At 44.6% G+C, this 18,361-nt stretch overlaps 1 protein-coding gene across 5 annotated transcripts in view; it reads right to left on the bottom strand.

The window, feature by feature from the left end:
- Positions 1–1,090: 1,090 nt before the first annotated feature.
- Positions 1,091–18,361, bottom strand: part of PNPLA4 (patatin like phospholipase domain containing 4) — a 442,111-nt gene continuing 424,840 nt past the window's right edge. For all 5 annotated transcript variants that reach the window (XM_069639971.1, XM_069639973.1, XM_069639972.1 and 2 more), the window contains one exon: positions 1,091–1,610. In XM_069639971.1, coding sequence (XP_069496072.1) covers positions 1,479–1,610 — 132 coding nt within the window. In that variant the 3' untranslated portion in view covers positions 1,091–1,478. The remainder of the gene's footprint in view (positions 1,611–18,361) is intronic.

Here is an 18,361-nt window from a genome sequence, read left to right as displayed (position 1 = left end):
GGTCTATTACATGAAACACACCCGATTGAAAACGTCATGGACCCAATCGTGCTCAAGTTTCCCCCAGCCATTCTCTTTTGGAGGCCCTCACAGAAACACAGTTTGATCTACAGAAGTATGAAACTCTTTTGAAATTGGCAAGAAGTTATATTTTGAACACCTAGATGACACGCATTACATATCGAGCTGAACTACGCCAACATGAACTGGCTTTTTTGGTATCCAACAATGTATATGTCCTGATGAGGCGCACCAAATAGAAATATTAGATGTCTATTGTGGTACCCGAAACTCGAGTAGACAACACCATAGAGCCCACTGTATCGAGTTGGGCTTCTTTGAGTTTCCATAAAATATATAGGCAATTGACACATGTTCATAAATAAGTTCTTTTGAACATGTGCCTGGTTCAACTCTGTGAAAAGAAAGATTCAGTGTTAAATAGGCCTTTGTAATTATATAATAACATTCGAACTCTAATAGATGGGTGTTCTACTTCTAGAACAAAGTGATTAGAATTGCGTTTTTTTGCACAGTACGAATGGTGGATGGTATGAGTGTGGATGAAAGCGGATGTGAGTAAGGATGGGTGAGATGTGATCACTGGCTTTGATATGATATGTGTTTTTCTAGATATGATATGTGTATCTTTAAAATTGGTTTTTAATATATGAAATGTCAATGTGCTATGTGTGGTTATTTTCTATAAATGGATGCTTTTTCAATGATTTTTAAGCAACAAATACAATAAATGAACTTGAAACATACCTACTGTGATTAGTCTATAATATAGGCCCTTTTAGTAGGGCTATCCCTTTGGAAAGGATGATTGTCAGCGTCTTTACGCATGAATTGTCTCAAAAATGAATGAAGGCCGTGCACTTATCCACAGATAATTGCAATTTTGTATGATATTAACCCTTTCAACAGAACCTATACTGCAATAAAGCATCCCACAAAACACTGTTTTGATCAACCAGGATTGATATAGTCAGGATGAAAACATTTAGGTACTCAATTGCTCCGACTCTCATTTCACACACAGTACTGATAATGTCTGTAGTAAAGTAGAAACAAAGAAAAGAAGACATTGAAGACTTAGAAAATACATTTTCAAATTGCAAAAGCTTATTCTACAACAGCCAACACATGAAAGCATTGTACTTTGTGGCAAGCATACACAAGCAAGACCTATTTTCGCTTTTGTTCAATGGTTTCATACCACATGTTTTCAAAAACATGTTAGGATCCATCACATTTGGAGCCAGTTTACGCGTGCAGCCAATGGACAACTAATTTAATATGTAAACGTTCAATTTAAACATCTGGAACAGCAAAATAGGTTTCACTTTTCAATTCTTCTCTTTTTCTCATCTTTATATTCGTTTTTGCAATGTGTTAGAGTAGTTGAAACGTCTTTTTCTTGTGCATCCACTTGTACAAGAGATGTATCCATTTGTACGGACCCTTCAGTACTGCTACTCAAACCAGTTTTCCTTTTTTAGAAAGTGCAGTGCGTCATTAAACCCGGCTTGGAACAGAGACTCCATCGTTTCCTTCGTTGGGGGAAACAGTGCCTGGTTGAGCCTATAGAGGTTGGCCATAGACATCTAGAAAAGGAAAATTAACATTGGTTTGAGAGCATATGAATAATAACAAAAAAAAACACTTCACAGGCAACACTCACAGGAAGGTGCAGTTTGCTACATCATTCCCTCAAAGGCCAGGACTATGAAACAGCTAAAACAACTAACTTCATGACATGTAGTTAGTTGCTTAGATTGCTTTGCTTTTTGATGCTATAAGGAGCGTTAAGGGAATCTGGCTGTTCAGTTATGGACATTTGGATAAGATCGAGCTTCACACGTTTGGTTGGTACGCTGGTCCCAGACAAGCACTAGTCTACTAAACTGACAAAACTATCCAGATAACACAGGTCTCAAATACAAGAGATCACACATTTAAGAGCCTGGCCAAAAAAGTGAAATACCTGTGACCATCCATTTGTAATACAGTTAAAGTGAAACCAATGGGAACAAAAAAGGCCAGTTGATAAACACTTTCACCACCATAACTGATGCCAAAGATGCACATAATTGGATTGTCGATATTTCTCCAATCTAGCAACCACATGATCTTAGTTGGAAGATACCTGTGTTGTGGTCCTCATGAGCTACTTCCATAAAATATTATGCATTGTGGGAACAACTATTAGGCGCAGCCATGAATCTTTTGTCCGCCGTCACTTAACACTAACTTCCTTTATTTGTTTTCAATTATTTTGTGAGAAACATTTTGCTCCTTCTAGCCTGGCACTCCAGTTTCAACTTCTGATCTCAAACATTACAGCCCAGGACTTTTTAGGTACTAATCAACCATAAGAATTTAGATTGACACACCCACATCTTGGGCCACAAGCTAAATCTTGTACTGGATATGAAGCTACTATTTTACAGAAGTCAATCATACCTGAACACTTGGCCAAGCATTCTATAATGAGTGAGAGTCCCAGCGCAGCAAAAATAAATGAATAAAGAAGGAAATAAAAGAAACGCTAAAGAGAACTTTGCTTTGTAAACGGCACCATCCGTGCAGAAAAAGGGACTGGCGGACATAGGCGGTGGGCGGAATCAGCATACGTCCGGGCACGCAGTCAAGAGTGACTCCACTCCTAGATATACATTTGGAGATCATTTTTGTTTGCTGTGTAAATGTACCGCTGCTGTAGCCATGGAACGGACAACCATAAACCATGGAGAAAAGGGGAAGGAACGTAGGAGTACATAAAGTTCTAAAATGTCAACGTTTATTGCCACTTCTTATTCAACACATGTGAAAAATGTAAACTCGAATCTGTACCTTAACACACATTATTAACCCTTTTTAATGCTTTGGCGTCCACCTTTGATACCATGTTTCCATTCTAAAAGTGCTGAAAAAATCAAAGTCATATAAGCTCGACCACAATATGAGGGAACATATTAGAATCAGTACAATACAGCCCTAGCCAGCTTTCAAAATGTTCAAACTATTCACTGTGGGCATGTTGCAAGGAAATGAACTTATTTTGTATCACCAAAATAATGACAACCACGGACAATATATGTAACAATCAAGTTAGTCAACTTCAGGGATTCTATACTTCTTCATTTGCTTAATGTGCTCCACCCAAACCGTGTTTTGGATTGCCCAACACTCTGCAGATTGGTTTAAAAAGTGTGCAATTAATCCTCTTCTATGAACCACTGTTGAATGTAACATTGTCTGGTCATGTTCATGATAGGTGCATGAATACAACATACACGTTCTGTGAAATGGGACATTCAGTTTAGTAACGGCATATTAACCTTAGTTCCATTCAGAACAGCTTAGTTCGACATCGTTCGTCAGAAAATCAACATACAATTAAAATACATCTGATAAAAATACAATAAATGAATCATAATAAAAACAGTCAACACAACAGTAAAAGATGGAATAAGCAATTTAAAGGCGTAGAAATCCCAACAGAGGCCTATGTTTGCCCTACAAGAGACAAATTGCTACAAAGCACAAAAATCACTACGAAGAAAAATATCTAAATAACCAATGGCTTCCTCACCAGCCATAAAAGATTAATACACTTGGCTACAAAATAAACAACGTTAAGGTCTTTCGTCACCCTGCAAAAGGCCAATGAATCACTTGCATGGTGGATTTCGCAGCTTCAAACAAAGGTAGTAAATATGTGGCTCTCAAATCTCTGCACCCATCACAGAATAGCAAAACAATGCTAAATCTTTTCAACGGCAGAATTAAAAAACGGGCGTGTGACAGAATTTAAATCACACCAACTGCTCGTAAACTTCCACACTTTCATTGTTCCCATTCGAAACTCCAGAAAGAGCATACGAGGTGCTGTTGCTAGGCCAAGCTAGGGCTCAAGCCCAGATGTTTGTTCATGCAACAAGTACATCTTGCCTGTACTCAGTTGGGAACAGGAGTCCTCACACCTTCTCCAGGACAGTTTCTTCACAACTTTGGATACCTCAATCTTACCATAGAAGTTGGGTCAAGCCGTAGTCTGTTCATATTCAAAGCCAATAGGCATTTTCTGACATGCACGGTGCACAAAAGGGAGCCCACCCCCCAGAGGCAGGAACATAAAATGGTGCAGGGTTCGAAATTGAGGGGAGCTGGGAGCTATTTAGCTCCCGCTTGTGGCTTAAAAGAGCATGGTTAGCTTGGTATGGTATGGTAGTCTTTATTTATAAAGTGCCTATACACAGGCAAGTGTTTCAAAGAGCTCAAGGAGGGTGGGAACAAGGGGGAAAACAAACAGTCGCTCAGAGTCCTTGAAATTCTGAGACGATAATAGTCTTCACAGGCAGAGTAGAATATAATACATTTAACAATTGAGATACAGCACATAGGCCTGATGGCAATTCTGCAGTTTTTACCAAGTGCACATTAAAGGGTGAAGACAAGGGAGGACAGACGATCTTCAGGCAAAGGTGCATTCGGAAAGTGCAAGTGCCCAGACGGTCAGAGAAGGGGGAGGTCAAAGTGCACCCAGTCGGGGTAAGTGCAGAGAGAGACACTCTCTTGGGATGATTCTCAAGTGCATTGAGAGAGGGTGGGGTGCAGGGTCTGAGACAAATGCAGAGAGGACTGGTGGGGGGTGCCCAGGACCTGTGAGACCCTGAGGTACACCAGGCGGCCAGCCGGCAGGCTGTAAGGAGGAGGAGGAAGAGATGAAAAGGGCAAAGAGCTAGGTTAGCAAGGTAGAGGGAGAGAGAAGGCAGAGGAAAAGAGGAAGGTCTTGAGGAGTTTGCGGAATTTAAGATCAGGCACAAGACAGAGGGTGGCAGGGAGGCTGTCCTAGAGGGAGGCACCTGCTGAGGATAAGGATCACCCTCCAAATTTCTGCTTGGAGAACCGGCTTACTCGCAGAAGGTTGGAGGTAGATGAGCAGAGGGCTGGTGAGGGACGGTATTTAGGTAGGCAACGTTGCAGGTAGGTAGGTTCCAGGCCCCAGAAATCCTTATGGACAATGCAGAGGGTCTTGAACTTGATCCTTGCAGTCAAGGGCAGCCAGTGAGGGGATTTCATAGCCAGAGAGATGCAGTTTCTGGGCTTGAGGCCAAGGATAAGTCTTGCGGTAATGTTCTGGATGAATTGCAGGGTGCGCAGGGAGGTTGTGGTAGAGGCTGTTTCAATTGTCCAGCCTGGAGAGAACCAGATCTCTGGAGACATTGAGCAGCGGGGGGAAGGTGAGAAAGGGTAGAGTGCCTCTGAGGAGGTATAGCGGATAGATTTGTTTGAGATGTCCGAAATGTGAGAGGGGAAGGAGAGAGTGTAGTCCAAAATGACCCTAAGGTTTTTGGCCCCGTGGGTCGGTGCGGGCACAGGACCAAGGGAGGCCGGCCAGAGTAAAAGTGGGAAAGTGGGGGCAGCAGTCACAATGCGAATAATCTCAATCTTACTGGTGTTGAGGCAGAGGCTTGCAGCACACCATGACTGAACAGCGGACAGTCAGATATGAGCGAGGAGGAGGAGGTGGCTGAGGGTTGCCTGAAAAATAATTGAGGGTCATCCGCTTAACATTGGAAGTTAGAGGTAAAAGTGGCGATCACACATGCCAAGGTAGCCATGTAGACGTTGAAGAACCAGGGGAATAGATTTGATCCCTGGGGAACACCGCAGGTTGAGAGAGCGATAGTCGAGAGAAAGGCTCATAGTTCCACCTGGGATAGTCGGTCGGAGAGAAAGGAGGTTAGCCAGGCCAGAGCCACACATGTGTTTCCCAGGGTGTCACGGAGATGTGCGATCAGGATGTTGTGGTTTACCTATCGAAGGCAGAGGAGAGATCGAGGAGAATGAGGACAGGGGGAGTAATGAGGACATAGGGAGTGTTAGTATCACGATTTGAGAGAAGGTCTTCACGGGTGTTCAGAAGAGTGTTTCCATGCCTCTAGATGCTCTAAAGCCAGACTGATGATAATTGAAGCAACCAATAGATTCAGTGTGGAGGGTCAGCTTCTCCAGGAGTTTTCCCAGGAAAGGAGTGATTGAGATTGGGCGGTCGTTTGCCAGAATGGAGGAGTCGGCAGAAGGTTTCTTGAGTATAGGGTGCACAAAGGAGTGCTTAAGAGCAGTTGGAAAAATTCCAGTGGAAAAGGGGAGATTGCAGTGAAGAGGGAAGGTCAGAACACACCTTCCGTCCTGGAAAAACCTTGAACAAGAAGAAGCACAAAAGACAATTTGGCCACCGATCGTATGAGCTCACACAAAGCCCCAATGCTGCCCCAATGGACAACTGCCATCTCGACAGACCCTACAACCCGGAGGCCTGTGCAAACTCTACCCAGAGTGGATGAAGACACACAAGAGCGGGCTAGAGACGGTTATATGGACAGAATTGACTAAAGTGCGGAGAAGCCATCCCTCAAGTCATTAGAGACACCACCACGACATAGCTATGTCAGACATGAAGGACACGTGCCATCTGCACAGATGGGACACACACACACCCAACTACACAAAGAACAAAGGTATAGAGTTCCATGTGTTAGAGGATAGTGACATGTACATACTGTCTGTACGTTTATTATTTTTCCACTAGCTTGTCGCAGCAACACGGGACCACAAGAAGCAAGAAGAGCATGTGTAAATGCTTGCAGATGCTTACATGCAGTAACCCTATAGAAAGGCAGGCGCACTCAAGGGACCTGACAGCCATAACGCACTAACCTATGGACATTGTGGATAATGCATACAGTAGAAGCCAGACCAGGGCTTAGGAAATCGTAGTAGGCCATAGCCGTTTTAGGAAAACAAAGCTACACAGAGTGCTGTGCAAGCAGGACTACCGCAGCGAGCACAAAGCCACTGCCAAGGTTGTAATGTTGCAAGTGACATTCCACACCCTGAATCGAGGTAACAGTAGCTGCACAGAAGCCCATTACCTGTAAAATACAAACTAATTCAGAGCTCCTGAGCTCACAAATGTAGTCTCTAAGCAAGTGATCCGGCCGAGCTGATGAAGAGCCAAGATTTGGTGGCTGGGAAGAGCCAACCGTCTCATGGACCAGACAATGGTTGCAACAAATTTGTTACACGTAAGCTACAGTTCTGCGCTGGGAATGGAGCGCGCTCACGGCAATGATGGTCCACACACGGTTATGTTGCTGACACATAGTTGCACGACACGGACACATAGTTGCACATGGATCGTGAACAGGTGTCTCGCAGGCTGGGAATGGAGTTCGTCTCAGGCTTGGGGACCCGCGGGTCCTCCAATCAAAATTCATGGCCCTAGCGGTGGGTAGCTGGAATCACTCTGACCAATCATGGGGTCCACACACGGTAACAATTAATTTGTTGCAATTTTTGGCGATGGTCCAAGCCCGAGACCGGACGTGGCCCGGACCAATTAATTAAATGGGCTCCGATAGGGGAACTACTACTCAACAGCCTATCCACAGTGGAGTTAGGGTTTTGGAGAAGGGCCTGGAATATGACGCATGTTATGACGCCATTTGGTATCGAAACTGTCCTGCAAGCCAGGATTCGCCGAGAGGTGCCCGGAATTGCTGCCGTGCACAAGTTCCCTGTGGGTTATTGGTAGTAATAAATCCCAGTTATACTGTGCTACTTGTCTGGACCTTACACTCTTTTGTGTTGGGAAGGAGTTAGGCCTACCATGAGTTCTGCACCTGCGGACTCCTAGCAAAAGGCTCTAACAGCAGAAATCAGCAGAGGCTGTGACGAGGGAGTCAATATTGTACTTAATGGTTTTGGAGGGGCAGGGGTCCACCTGTTTGGATGAGGCATTCATAGACCAGACTGGTCTAGTGACCTCATCAGATGTGATGGTTGTCAGCTTCACACCAACAGCTACCAAGAGCTACTTTTGGCTCCCAAGGCCAAACGATGCAAAACAAAGTGAATATTGCTCTGTGCATTTGGGGCAATCTAAAAAATAAAATAAACATTAGCACACATCCATACCAAATGTGAAGCTTAAGGTGTCATAAATTATGGACAAAATTACATATTTCTATCTATGTGGCAGGATTGTCTCTCCTCCCTTACAGAAGTCTCCCCTGGAGGGCCCCCCTTCAGCCAGCAGGCATTGAAGGTCAGGGTGATCATATGGGTAGAGCACCTCTCCTGCAGGAGGGTCTTCTGGTTCTTCTCCCTCCGGAGTTGAGTCTCAGGTTACCACTGGACTCAGCCTGTCCAGATCCTGAATCCCAGTAGGTGCTACTGAAGCAGTAGGAAGAGAAGGAGTCCCCTTAGTCCCCGGAACACGTGGGAGGAACATCCAATTGAAAGAACGTTACAGTTGGTAAGTAACTTGTTCTTCGAATGGATTGTGTCCTCCCACATATTCCTCATCTTTAGATAGGCTCCCAAAGCAGTAAGAATTTGGAGGAGGGAGTACCAAAAAAATTCAGTAATGGACTGAATGAAGGACAGCTTTCCCAAAGAGTCCTCCTTGATATGAAGTAGAGACCAAGCAGTAATGCTGTACAAAAGGTGTCCATTGACGATCAGGTGGCCGCCGCAGAAATATCCTGCACCGGGACACCCCTTTGAAGAGCTGTGGAAGTTGCCATGCCTCTGGTTAAATGAGCCCTTAATCCATCTGGAGGCTCTTTTCCAGCCAATTAATAGCACTCCGAGATAACTAGAATTATCCATCTGGATAGAGTTTGTTAGACACTCCATGGCCCAATTTGTGTCCAGTATACCCAACAAATAGTTGGTCACATTGCCGAAGATTTGCCATTGTGAAAATGTAAAAACAGAGCCCTTTTTTGGTCCTGTCTATGCAACCTTTCCTCTCCCTTACTAGCATGAGGAGGAGGACAAAAAGAAGGTAAGGTAATTTTCTGTGACAGATGGAAATCAGAAATTATTTTAGGCAAGAAAGATGGTTTGACTTTTAGAATAACTTTATCTCTATGAAAAATGGTGTGAGGAGGCTTACAAGAAAGGGCCTGCAACTCACTAACCCTGCGGGCTGATGTTATAGCCACCAACAAAATTGTTTTAAGAGTGAGACGTCTTAATGGGAAGGATTGTAAAGGTTCGAAAGGGGCACACATGAGAAATATTAAGACTAAATTCAAATCCCACATAGGCACCTGAAAAGGTGTTGGGGGTGGGGGGGGAGGGTACACATTTGTTAGCCCTTTCAAGAATTTAATTACTAAGGGCATTTTGAAATAGGACACCATTTCCGAGGAACGTTTAAGGAGAGATAGTGCTGCCAGATATCCTTTTATAGTACCAATTTGGAGCCCCAAATTGGCCAAGTGTAAGAGGAAAGAAAGTACTGTTGGAGTATTACAAAGAAATTGATCCACATTCTTATCCCTGCACCAGTAACTGAACTTCGTCCAATGACACCGGTACAGAGATTCTGTTGCTGGCCTTCTGGCCGAAAGCAAAATCTCCATTACGTCATCCGGGAGGTCCCAATCCTTATATCTCAGCCTCTCAGAAACCATGAGTGAAGATGGAGTGTCTTTACCTCTGGATGGAGAACCCGACCTTCCTCTTGCGAGAGAAGATCCTCTCTTTATGGAAGACGTATTGGAGGGCAGATGGACATTTCCAGAAGGTCTGGGTACCACGTCCTCCTGGCCCAATCCGGGGCAATTAGGATCATGGTTTTCCTGAAGTTTCTCAACCTCTTGATTACCTGAGGAATCACGGGGACTGGAGGAAACGCGTATAGGAGTGGAAATACCCAGTCTACCACAAACGCATTCCCTAGAGCTCATCTTGGAGGAAATTCCCTTGAGCAGTACAGCTCGCACTTCCGGTTGGCACTGGTCGCGAACAGATCCACTTGAGGGGTTCCCCAAAGGGTGAAGATCTCTTAAAGGACTTCCTGAGCTAGCTCCCATTCGTGGCAGACTGTGCTCTGCCTGCTCAGAGCTTCCGCCGCTGTGTTCAGCTCTCCGGCTAGGTGAACTGCTGATAGAGAGATTCCTTCTTGCATTGCCCAGAACCAGAGCTGCATTGCCTCTCTGCACAGTGGAAGAGCTCCTACACCTCCTCTTTTGTTGAGGTAGTACATGGCCACTGGTTTGTCCGTCATTACCAGGACATTCTTTCCCTGTACAGAGGGCAGAAAAGCCTTCGGCGCTAGTCTAATTGCTCTCAGCTCCAAAAGGTTGATCTGTAGTTTGGACTGCGATGGAAACCAACGACCGCTGATTGTCAGATCCTTGGTGTAGGCTCCCCATCCCGTAAGTGAGGCGTCCGTCACTACTGTTATCTCCGTCCATGGTTGCCAAAAAGGTTCCCCCTTGAGGATATTCTCCTTGCAAGCCCACCACAGGAGATCTTGAGCCACTTTGGCTAGGACTTGCAGAAGATCTGACATCTCTCCAGAAAATTGGGACCATTGAGGGGATCTCATCCTCAATCTGGCCTCTGGCACCAGAAAAAGGCAGGATGCCATGAGGCCTAGCAACCTTAGAAAGTCGAATGCCGGTAGATGTTGGGCATTTTGAAACTTTGTTACCATCTGCAGAATGTGGTGAGCTCTTTGTTCAGGAGGCGGTCTTTCTCTGAGGAAGTATCCAGGACTGCTCCGATGAAATGGAGTCATTGGCTTGGAATCATTTCTGACTTCTTGTAATTGAGGGAGAAGCCCAGTCTGTGTAAGAAGTGGCAGGTCAAGCCCAGATGTTCCTGGGCTCGTGCGGGTGAGCTTGCCCTGATCAACCAATCATCTAGGTAAGGGTAGACGTGAATCCCCCTTCTCCTGATACTCGCTGCCACCACCGCCATCAGTTTGGTGAAAACCCTTGGGGCGGAGGTCAGCCCAAATGGTAGAACCCGAAACTGATAATGAGAACCACCAATTGCGAACCTCAGGTACATTCTGTGCTTGAGATGGATTGGCACATGAAAGTAAGCATCCTGAAGGTCCAATGAAACCAGCCAGTCCTGAAGCTGAAGAGCCTGAAGGATCTGAGAAAGGGTCACCATCTTGAACTTGTCCTTCCTGAGGAATTTGTTCAAATTTCTTAAGTCCAAGATGGGTCTCAATCCTCCGTCCTTTTTGGGGATGAGAAAATAAGGGGAATACCAACCCTTGTTCCTTTCCTCTACAGGTACATGTTCTATTGCACCTTTCTCTAGCAGGGTTAAAATCTCCTGCACAAGGAGCGGGTCTGGAATTTTTACAGATTTGGCTCCCGGTGGATGATCTTGAGGTCTTTGATAAAAAGGAAGGCAGTAACCATGCTATCTCTAGTGCCCAGGCATCTGACGTAATGCCCCGCCATTTGTCCAGATACTGAGTGATTCTGCCTCCCACCGGGGTCTTGTGGGTAAAGACCTCAAAGTGGCTTTGCAGCGGCTGCAGCAGTGGCTGAGGAGGTAGTAGCTGCTGCTGTGGCTGATCTAGCACCTCTCCCTTTTCTACCACAAAAGTGTTTTCTCTGTTGGCTTCTTTGACTGGCCTGCCCCCTCCCTTTTCCAAAAGAGGAGTAAAAACGAAAGGGGCTACTCTTCCAGGAAGATGAGCCTGCGTAACAGTGTTGTTGAGGCGGTCTTATAGCGGCGCTAAGTGATTTTGCTGCCGCTTTTGAGGTCTGCAGCTTCTCCAAACTCTCGTCCACCTTGCTGCCAAACAACCTCAAGCTGTCAAAGGGCATATTAAGTAATCTAGATTGCACATCAGGTGCAAAGCCAGATTTCCTTAGCCATGCAAACCTGCGTAGGACCGTGCTAGATGCCATGGACCTGCTTACACTATCAGCAGTGTCCAGTCCTGACTTAGGTATTCCTCCATAGCCTCTTTATCATCTTTTACTATAGCCAGGAAATCATCCCCTTCCGGGATGCGATCGGCCAGATGTCATACAGTCCCACAGGGTATATGTAAATCTTGCTAAAGTACAAGTTACATTTGTCGATTTAAGGGCCATTCTACCTGTAGAAGAAACATTTCGGGCCCAAGCATCAACTTTTTTATCATCCCTGTCTGGTGGTATTGAGGGGTAAGCTGATAGCCTAGTGGAGGTTGCAGCTTGAACCACTAGACTTTCAGGGGAGGGATGTTTAAATAGATGTTCCGGATCTGATAAAGATGGCCTGTATTTTGGTACATATTTCTTGTTTACTGCTGAAACAGAATGAGGAGTATTCCAATTTAACATTACCCTCTTCTGAAGTGCTTTATGGAATGGAAGAACAGGATCTTTTAGAGGACCTTCACTCAGGATGTCTGTCATGTCATCCTGGTCGAAATTTGGTGAAGCTGCCTTCCAACCCATAAAATCATGGGTTCCCATGAGATTTCTATAACTAGGATCAGCATGATCATCTGTAGGGTCTGGTCTCTCAAATTCCACTTCAGGTGAAGTGTCTAGGCCACTGACATTTTGTAAACAGTCAAAGATCTGTTATTTTGGAATTTGGGTCCACTAGCTCTTCAGGGACCTCAGGTACCAAACCTAACTCCAGCTGAAGTGACATCCTCTTCAGAGGATTGTTCTTCAAAAATGGATGACATGGATCCGAAAAATTCCTGTCTGGGTTGAGGATGGAAAGCTTTTTCAGGTAAAGAGGGTGGTATCGACTTAGGCATGGGCAATGGCGTCGACTTGGGTATCGGGATCAAAAAATGCCTCGATAAAGGCGTCACAGACGTCGATAAAGAAGACGCTGGCTTCTACATTTTTCAAAGGAGACTTCGATGCAGTCAAAGGTGTTGACGCCATTTTCGTCGGCGGTTTCGACGCAATGGTCGTCGACTGTGTCGAGTCGAGCTTCGACTTCGAGGCTGATGTCGATTCCGCTACCACCGATTTACTGCACCGAAGGTTTCGTCTTAGTGCGAGGCGTCGGGAAACTTTCCCTTGATGACACTCTTGACTCTTTTTTGGCTCTCGCGTGTTTAGATCTTGATTTCCCTCTGTCACTTTTAGAGTGGGTAGAGGCATGATCACCACGCGGCATCTTCGAGGGGGGTTGGGCCGCTTTCTCGAATATGTTAAGCATCGAAGCCCTAAAGGCTTCCCATGTTTCAGGGGAATCGTGCTTGGATGGATAAGTTACTCTCCTCTCAGAGGACGACGAGGAGGAAGAAGACCTGTGACGTCGCTTTTTTGACTTCTTAGATGAAGACGAGGAGGATTTCCTAGAACGACTCTTTGATCTCGACCTCCTCGACCCATGTCAAGATTTTCGACTAGATTCATCCGAATCTTTTTGTCTTTTAGAAGACTTGTAAGTTTCCTCCCCCACCACCAGCTTACCTTTACATTCCCTAAGAGCCTTATTGGACATGGCCTGGCAGGAACCGCACTCGTCAACCCGATGATCTAGGCTGAGACACCAGAGGCAATTCTGATGGGGGTCGGTTATTGCCATTTTCCTACCACACTTCTGAATTTTTTTTAACCCTGTCGTGGGTGTGGTGGGAGTAGATGACAAGGACATCATCGAGAAAAAACCTCGACACAAAGCAGTTGCTCGGAAAAACTGAACTGAGGTAACGGGCGCTGCTCGAGCCCTTTATACAGCGGATGACATTGACGATGGCCCTCGAGTGACTACGACTCTGCAGCCTCGAACACCGCGCCCTCTGGTGAAATCCTTTTCCGAAGCAACAGAGCTGGGATACAAATATCTAAAGATGAGGAATATGTGGGAGTATACAATCCATTCGAAACTTTGGTTATTATCGTAGGTTTATCCCATCAATCCTAGGAATGCCCCAAGGTCTCTCTTGGTCTTGGTTGTGGGAGCATCTAGGACGGCTATCACTTTTTCTTTTCGGGGGCTGGACACTGCCATTCCCAACAAAGAAGCCTAGGTATTTCACGGCCGATTGAGCCAGCTTACATTTGGATGTATTTGCAGTTAAGCCGGCCTCTCTGAGGGTTCTCATAAGAGTAGAAAGATGGAAAAGATGATCTTCCCAAGTTTTACTATAAAGGACTATGTCGTCAATATAGGCCCCACAGAAATCAGAGTAAGCTTAATATCCTGTCCATGAGTCGTTGGCAAGTGGCTGGGGACCCATGTAGGCCAAAAGGTGGGACTTTAAACTGGAACAGTCCCAGGGGTGGTGAGAAAGCTGTTTTTCCTTATCCGGTCCAAGTACTGTCACCTGCCAATATACCTTTGTTAAATCTAGGGTTGATAGGAATGTGACGTTTCCAAGTTTATCTATTAACTCATCGATGCGTGGCATAGGATCGGCATGGCGGAGATGGTGTTAACCTGCCTGAAGTCTATACAAAACCTCCAAGAATGATTGGGTTTAGTTACCAACACAATAAGGAAGGGCCATGGATTTGAAGAGGGCTCGATAATGTTTGCCTGAGCATTTTTTTTTTTTCCTCAACCACTATTTGTTATCGTGCTTCTGGCATCTAGCACGGTCCTATGCAGATTTGTTACCATGCTTCTGGGAGTCCATATGGTTTCAAATGGAGCATTTTTTCCTTTGGGGTTCTGATATAATGATAAGTACCATGCACTCTCCCTGTTTTCTCACAGAATACATCGGGGAATGCCATAATAAGGTTGTTCAAATCTTCTTGTTTTTGTTTAGTTATTTTATGGGAAATAAGTTCAGAGTTGTCTATCTCCTAAGTTATCAAACAAGCCAATATCGAGGAGGTGGTGGCAGCAGGATTCTCTTTTTACTCCTTTATGAGATTTACATGGTTAAGGTGGGTCTTTTGTTTTCTATCAGGTTGGGCTACTTTATAGATACAGGTTCCTGTTTGCTCTAGCACCTCTTATGGCCCATGAACTTTGAGACAAGCTTATTTTCAGAGGTGGGTAAGAGGACTAATACCTTCCGACCTACTGAAAAAGATCTCCAATTCACCCTCTTGTCATAGGTGGACTTCTGTTGGGCTTCAGCTTTCTCCAGTGAGTGTGGACCAGACTCAGGACGAGAATCATGTGTTCTCGCAATCGGGTAGCTGTCTGTGAGAGGACAATAGGTGCCTCTTCTCTCTCTTCCCAGGTCTCCTGAGCATGTCTAAGACATCTCTTGTTTCTCTTCATAAAGTAATTCAAAAGGAGAGAATCCGGTGGATGCCTGAGGGGTCTTTCTTACTGCAAATAGGTCCCATGGGATCATGCGATCCAAGTCCTTCCCATCTTCATCTACCAATTTCCTCAAAATCATTTTAAGGGTTTTGTTAAATCTCTTTACCAATCCGTCCGTTTGGTGGTGGTAAAGTGAGGTTCTTAAGGTGATAATGTGTAGTAATTCCTTGACTTAACCCAGACGTTTGCTCATGAAATTGGACCCTTGATCTGTTAGAATTCCTGGGGAAAACCAAACCTAGAAAAGAATAGCAGTAGGTGTTTTAAAATATGCTGCGTTGTGTTGTTCTGCATGGGGAAGTCCTCTGGATACCGGGTAGCGTAATCAACAATTACGAGAACATATTAATTACCCAGTCTAGAGGTTTACAACGGTCCAATAATGTCCATCCCAATTTCAGAGAAAGGGACTGCTACTATCAGTAAGGGGTTTAAAGGGGCAGGAAAGGGAATATGTGCACTGGTTTTCTGGCATATTTCACATGTCAGAATGAAGTTCTTTATGTCAGCATGGATACCTGGCCAATAGAATTTCCCACTGATGTGAGCATGGGTTTTAGACTACTCTAAATGTCCCCCTGTCAAATGAGGATGTGCAATCTCTAGCACGATTAGCGATGGGTTTTGAGTATTACTGAGTTTTACTCAGGCTTTCTCTGGAGGATTCCTTTCTATATAGTAATCTGTATCAGGAAAGAAAAAGAGCTCAATGTTTCTGGTCCTTCTCCCTCCGGAATCACTTGTAAGAACGCCTCTGTGAGTGCTGGGTCACTTCACTGGGCGAAGGCTAGATCAGGAAGGATGGCAGGTTCTTCCCGTTTTGCCTAAGAGATAGGTGTTTCATCAGCCTCTCCAAAGCCTAAGCTACCTCTCTGTTTCCTCTGGTTCACTTTCTTCATTAAAACGGAGGAATAGAGCCTTCTCAAGAATTCTCAGGAATTCTCTGTGCAATTTTGTCCCAACTGTGTATTTCAAATGGAGTTTTACCATGGTTCTTTAGGAGAACCTTTAAGTCTCCACAGAAATCGGGATTTATGACACCTTCTAGGAGATCTAGACCAAACCTCTAGACGAGGCCGAATTTTGGTGCCAATCTTATATAACAACCCACAGGGTGTATTAGGACTAATGCCGTGGGAATCATCCCTCTTTTCCCAGTGGGGATAGTGGCTTCTCGGCTGCTACAGATATAAAAGACTATGGATTCTTTTGTGGCGCAAGAGGGTTTGCAGGCTCTGTGACTACGTTTCTGGAATTTTAGGCTCCCCCAATTTGTCTCAATTGAGTCGTATCCCACTCATGACACCATATGTAGGGAAGGCATGGTATTACAAGTATGACACTGTCACAAAGGATACAATTTCTAAAGCCTTATTAATAATGTTGGGGTTGGAAAACTTCTATTTTACCCTATAACTAAGATGGGAGTAGTCTCGACCATCAAATGATAAACAAAATAGTGCTAGTGGAGTCCCACAAATCAAAATGGTCTATGCTAACAAAGCTAACAAAAACCTAATGCCTGCCCTATCACTTGTACAAACAGTGTAAAAAGAAGAAATGCATGCAAAGAAAAAATCAGTGTTAAAAAAATAAAGGTAGTTGAACCAGCGTCCTACTCATGTTAAACCTCACGGAGTAAGGCTGTCCTTGTAGGCAGGATTACAAAAACAGAAAGAAGCAGGGAAACTCTATACCCTGGACCAGAGTATTATTGTACCACAGAAATCCGGAAAAAGTGTCCAGAGAGCAAAACTGTGTTGCTTCTAAATTGTATCAGTTTTTATTAAATCATGATACAGAAATTTGTAAAATAGTCAATTAATGACACAATACTTTAAAGAACATATTATTACATATCACAACAGCAAGGGTAAATATTACACATGGCTAAAATGAGTCCATAATCAAAACTATTCATAGTGCAGCATTCAAACCATACAACATTCAACGTGACATTCACCCAAACAGCAATAGCTAAAAATGACAAAATTGATTCATAATCGGGAGTGAGCACAATCCTCGCATCCCGTTTAGTTATTTTAATGTATTTTTTGTTTTTTAGAAGTAGAAAAACATACAAAAGAAATGATTAAAACAATCTATCATAAGGGCAGATCTAACATAAGGGCGGATCTAAGGATGAAAATGTAGTGTAGATCACATCCCTGGGAAACAAAGCTCAACCGGTTTTGACGTGATATGTCTATTGCACAACGTCTTCATCAGGAGATATGGAACGAAAGACTTGCACAGTCAACCAGAAACTGGCACAATAAATGGATGGAGTGTCTATGCTGGAATAAGGGCCCAACAAGGGGCTACAGCTGTTCATGAGCTGTCAGAGCAGAAGGACTGTGCTTGATGGTACCCATCGTTGTTGAATCCGATGAGGTGGCTTACTGCACATGGAATACGTTAGGAAAACTCGTATCGACTTCAGATGCCCAGGCTGGCTCCTCATCAGTCCGCCCTCTTGCTTACTTGCAACTTGTAGCAGGATGACACATTCTGGCTCGGTTTTTAACACTCTAAGCAGTTCCAAACCGTGGATTGAGGCCCACCTGGCCTTCCACATTAAGGAATCTTTCTTGACTTTCAAAATTGTATTCCAACGTAAGTTCACAAAGGTTCCCCTCTGCCGGGCTCAGACCTCTCACATCACAGTTCAACACAAACTTGCAAGGGGGCTCCCTTCACCAAGCTTATTGTACTTTGGTTCTCCCTCAATCGGGCCCAGACCCCTTTCAAATGTCGAAGACTTTTGAATGTGCGTGGCTCTCTTTACAGGCCACCGCAAGACCACTTAGACTCAAAGTTCATGTTTACTCTCGCTTAATTTACTTCTGCTGTTTGTTCGGTTTATAGCTTCAAACACTGTACCTTTCACAGAGACTTTCGAATGGGCTACTTCCTTTCACTGGACAACTCCGTTACTTAGTATCACTGATCCCACAGCTACTTCAAAGTTCATTCACAGGTCTGCCTTTCTTCGCATCTCATCCACACGTGTGCAGGCTTCACTTGTGATATAATGTTGCTACTTCATTCGCTTGAACACACACTGGTCTCTCAGGTCGCTTGCCAACCCAATGGCTGTGAGCGCTTCTTTCTTGTTTTGCTATTTCCAATTCACAGGTCAAGGTTAGAACCACAGGCTCGGCCTCGCCATCCCCAACTCTACCGTTCACCCTGGGGGGTCACTGGCATCCAGGAATCACAATGCACTCTTCACTTGTGGGATCTGGCCTTCTCCACTTGTCTTTCGTGGTCTGTC

This window comes from Ambystoma mexicanum, chromosome 7q (genome assembly GCF_040938575.1).
Source record: "Ambystoma mexicanum isolate Mex_15411 chromosome 7q, UKY_AmexF1_1, whole genome shotgun sequence".
Classification (NCBI taxonomy): domain Eukaryota; kingdom Metazoa; phylum Chordata; class Amphibia; order Caudata; family Ambystomatidae; genus Ambystoma; species Ambystoma mexicanum.
The sequence above is the reverse complement of the archived record's forward strand: the minus strand, read 5'-3'. Positions and strand labels throughout refer to the sequence as shown.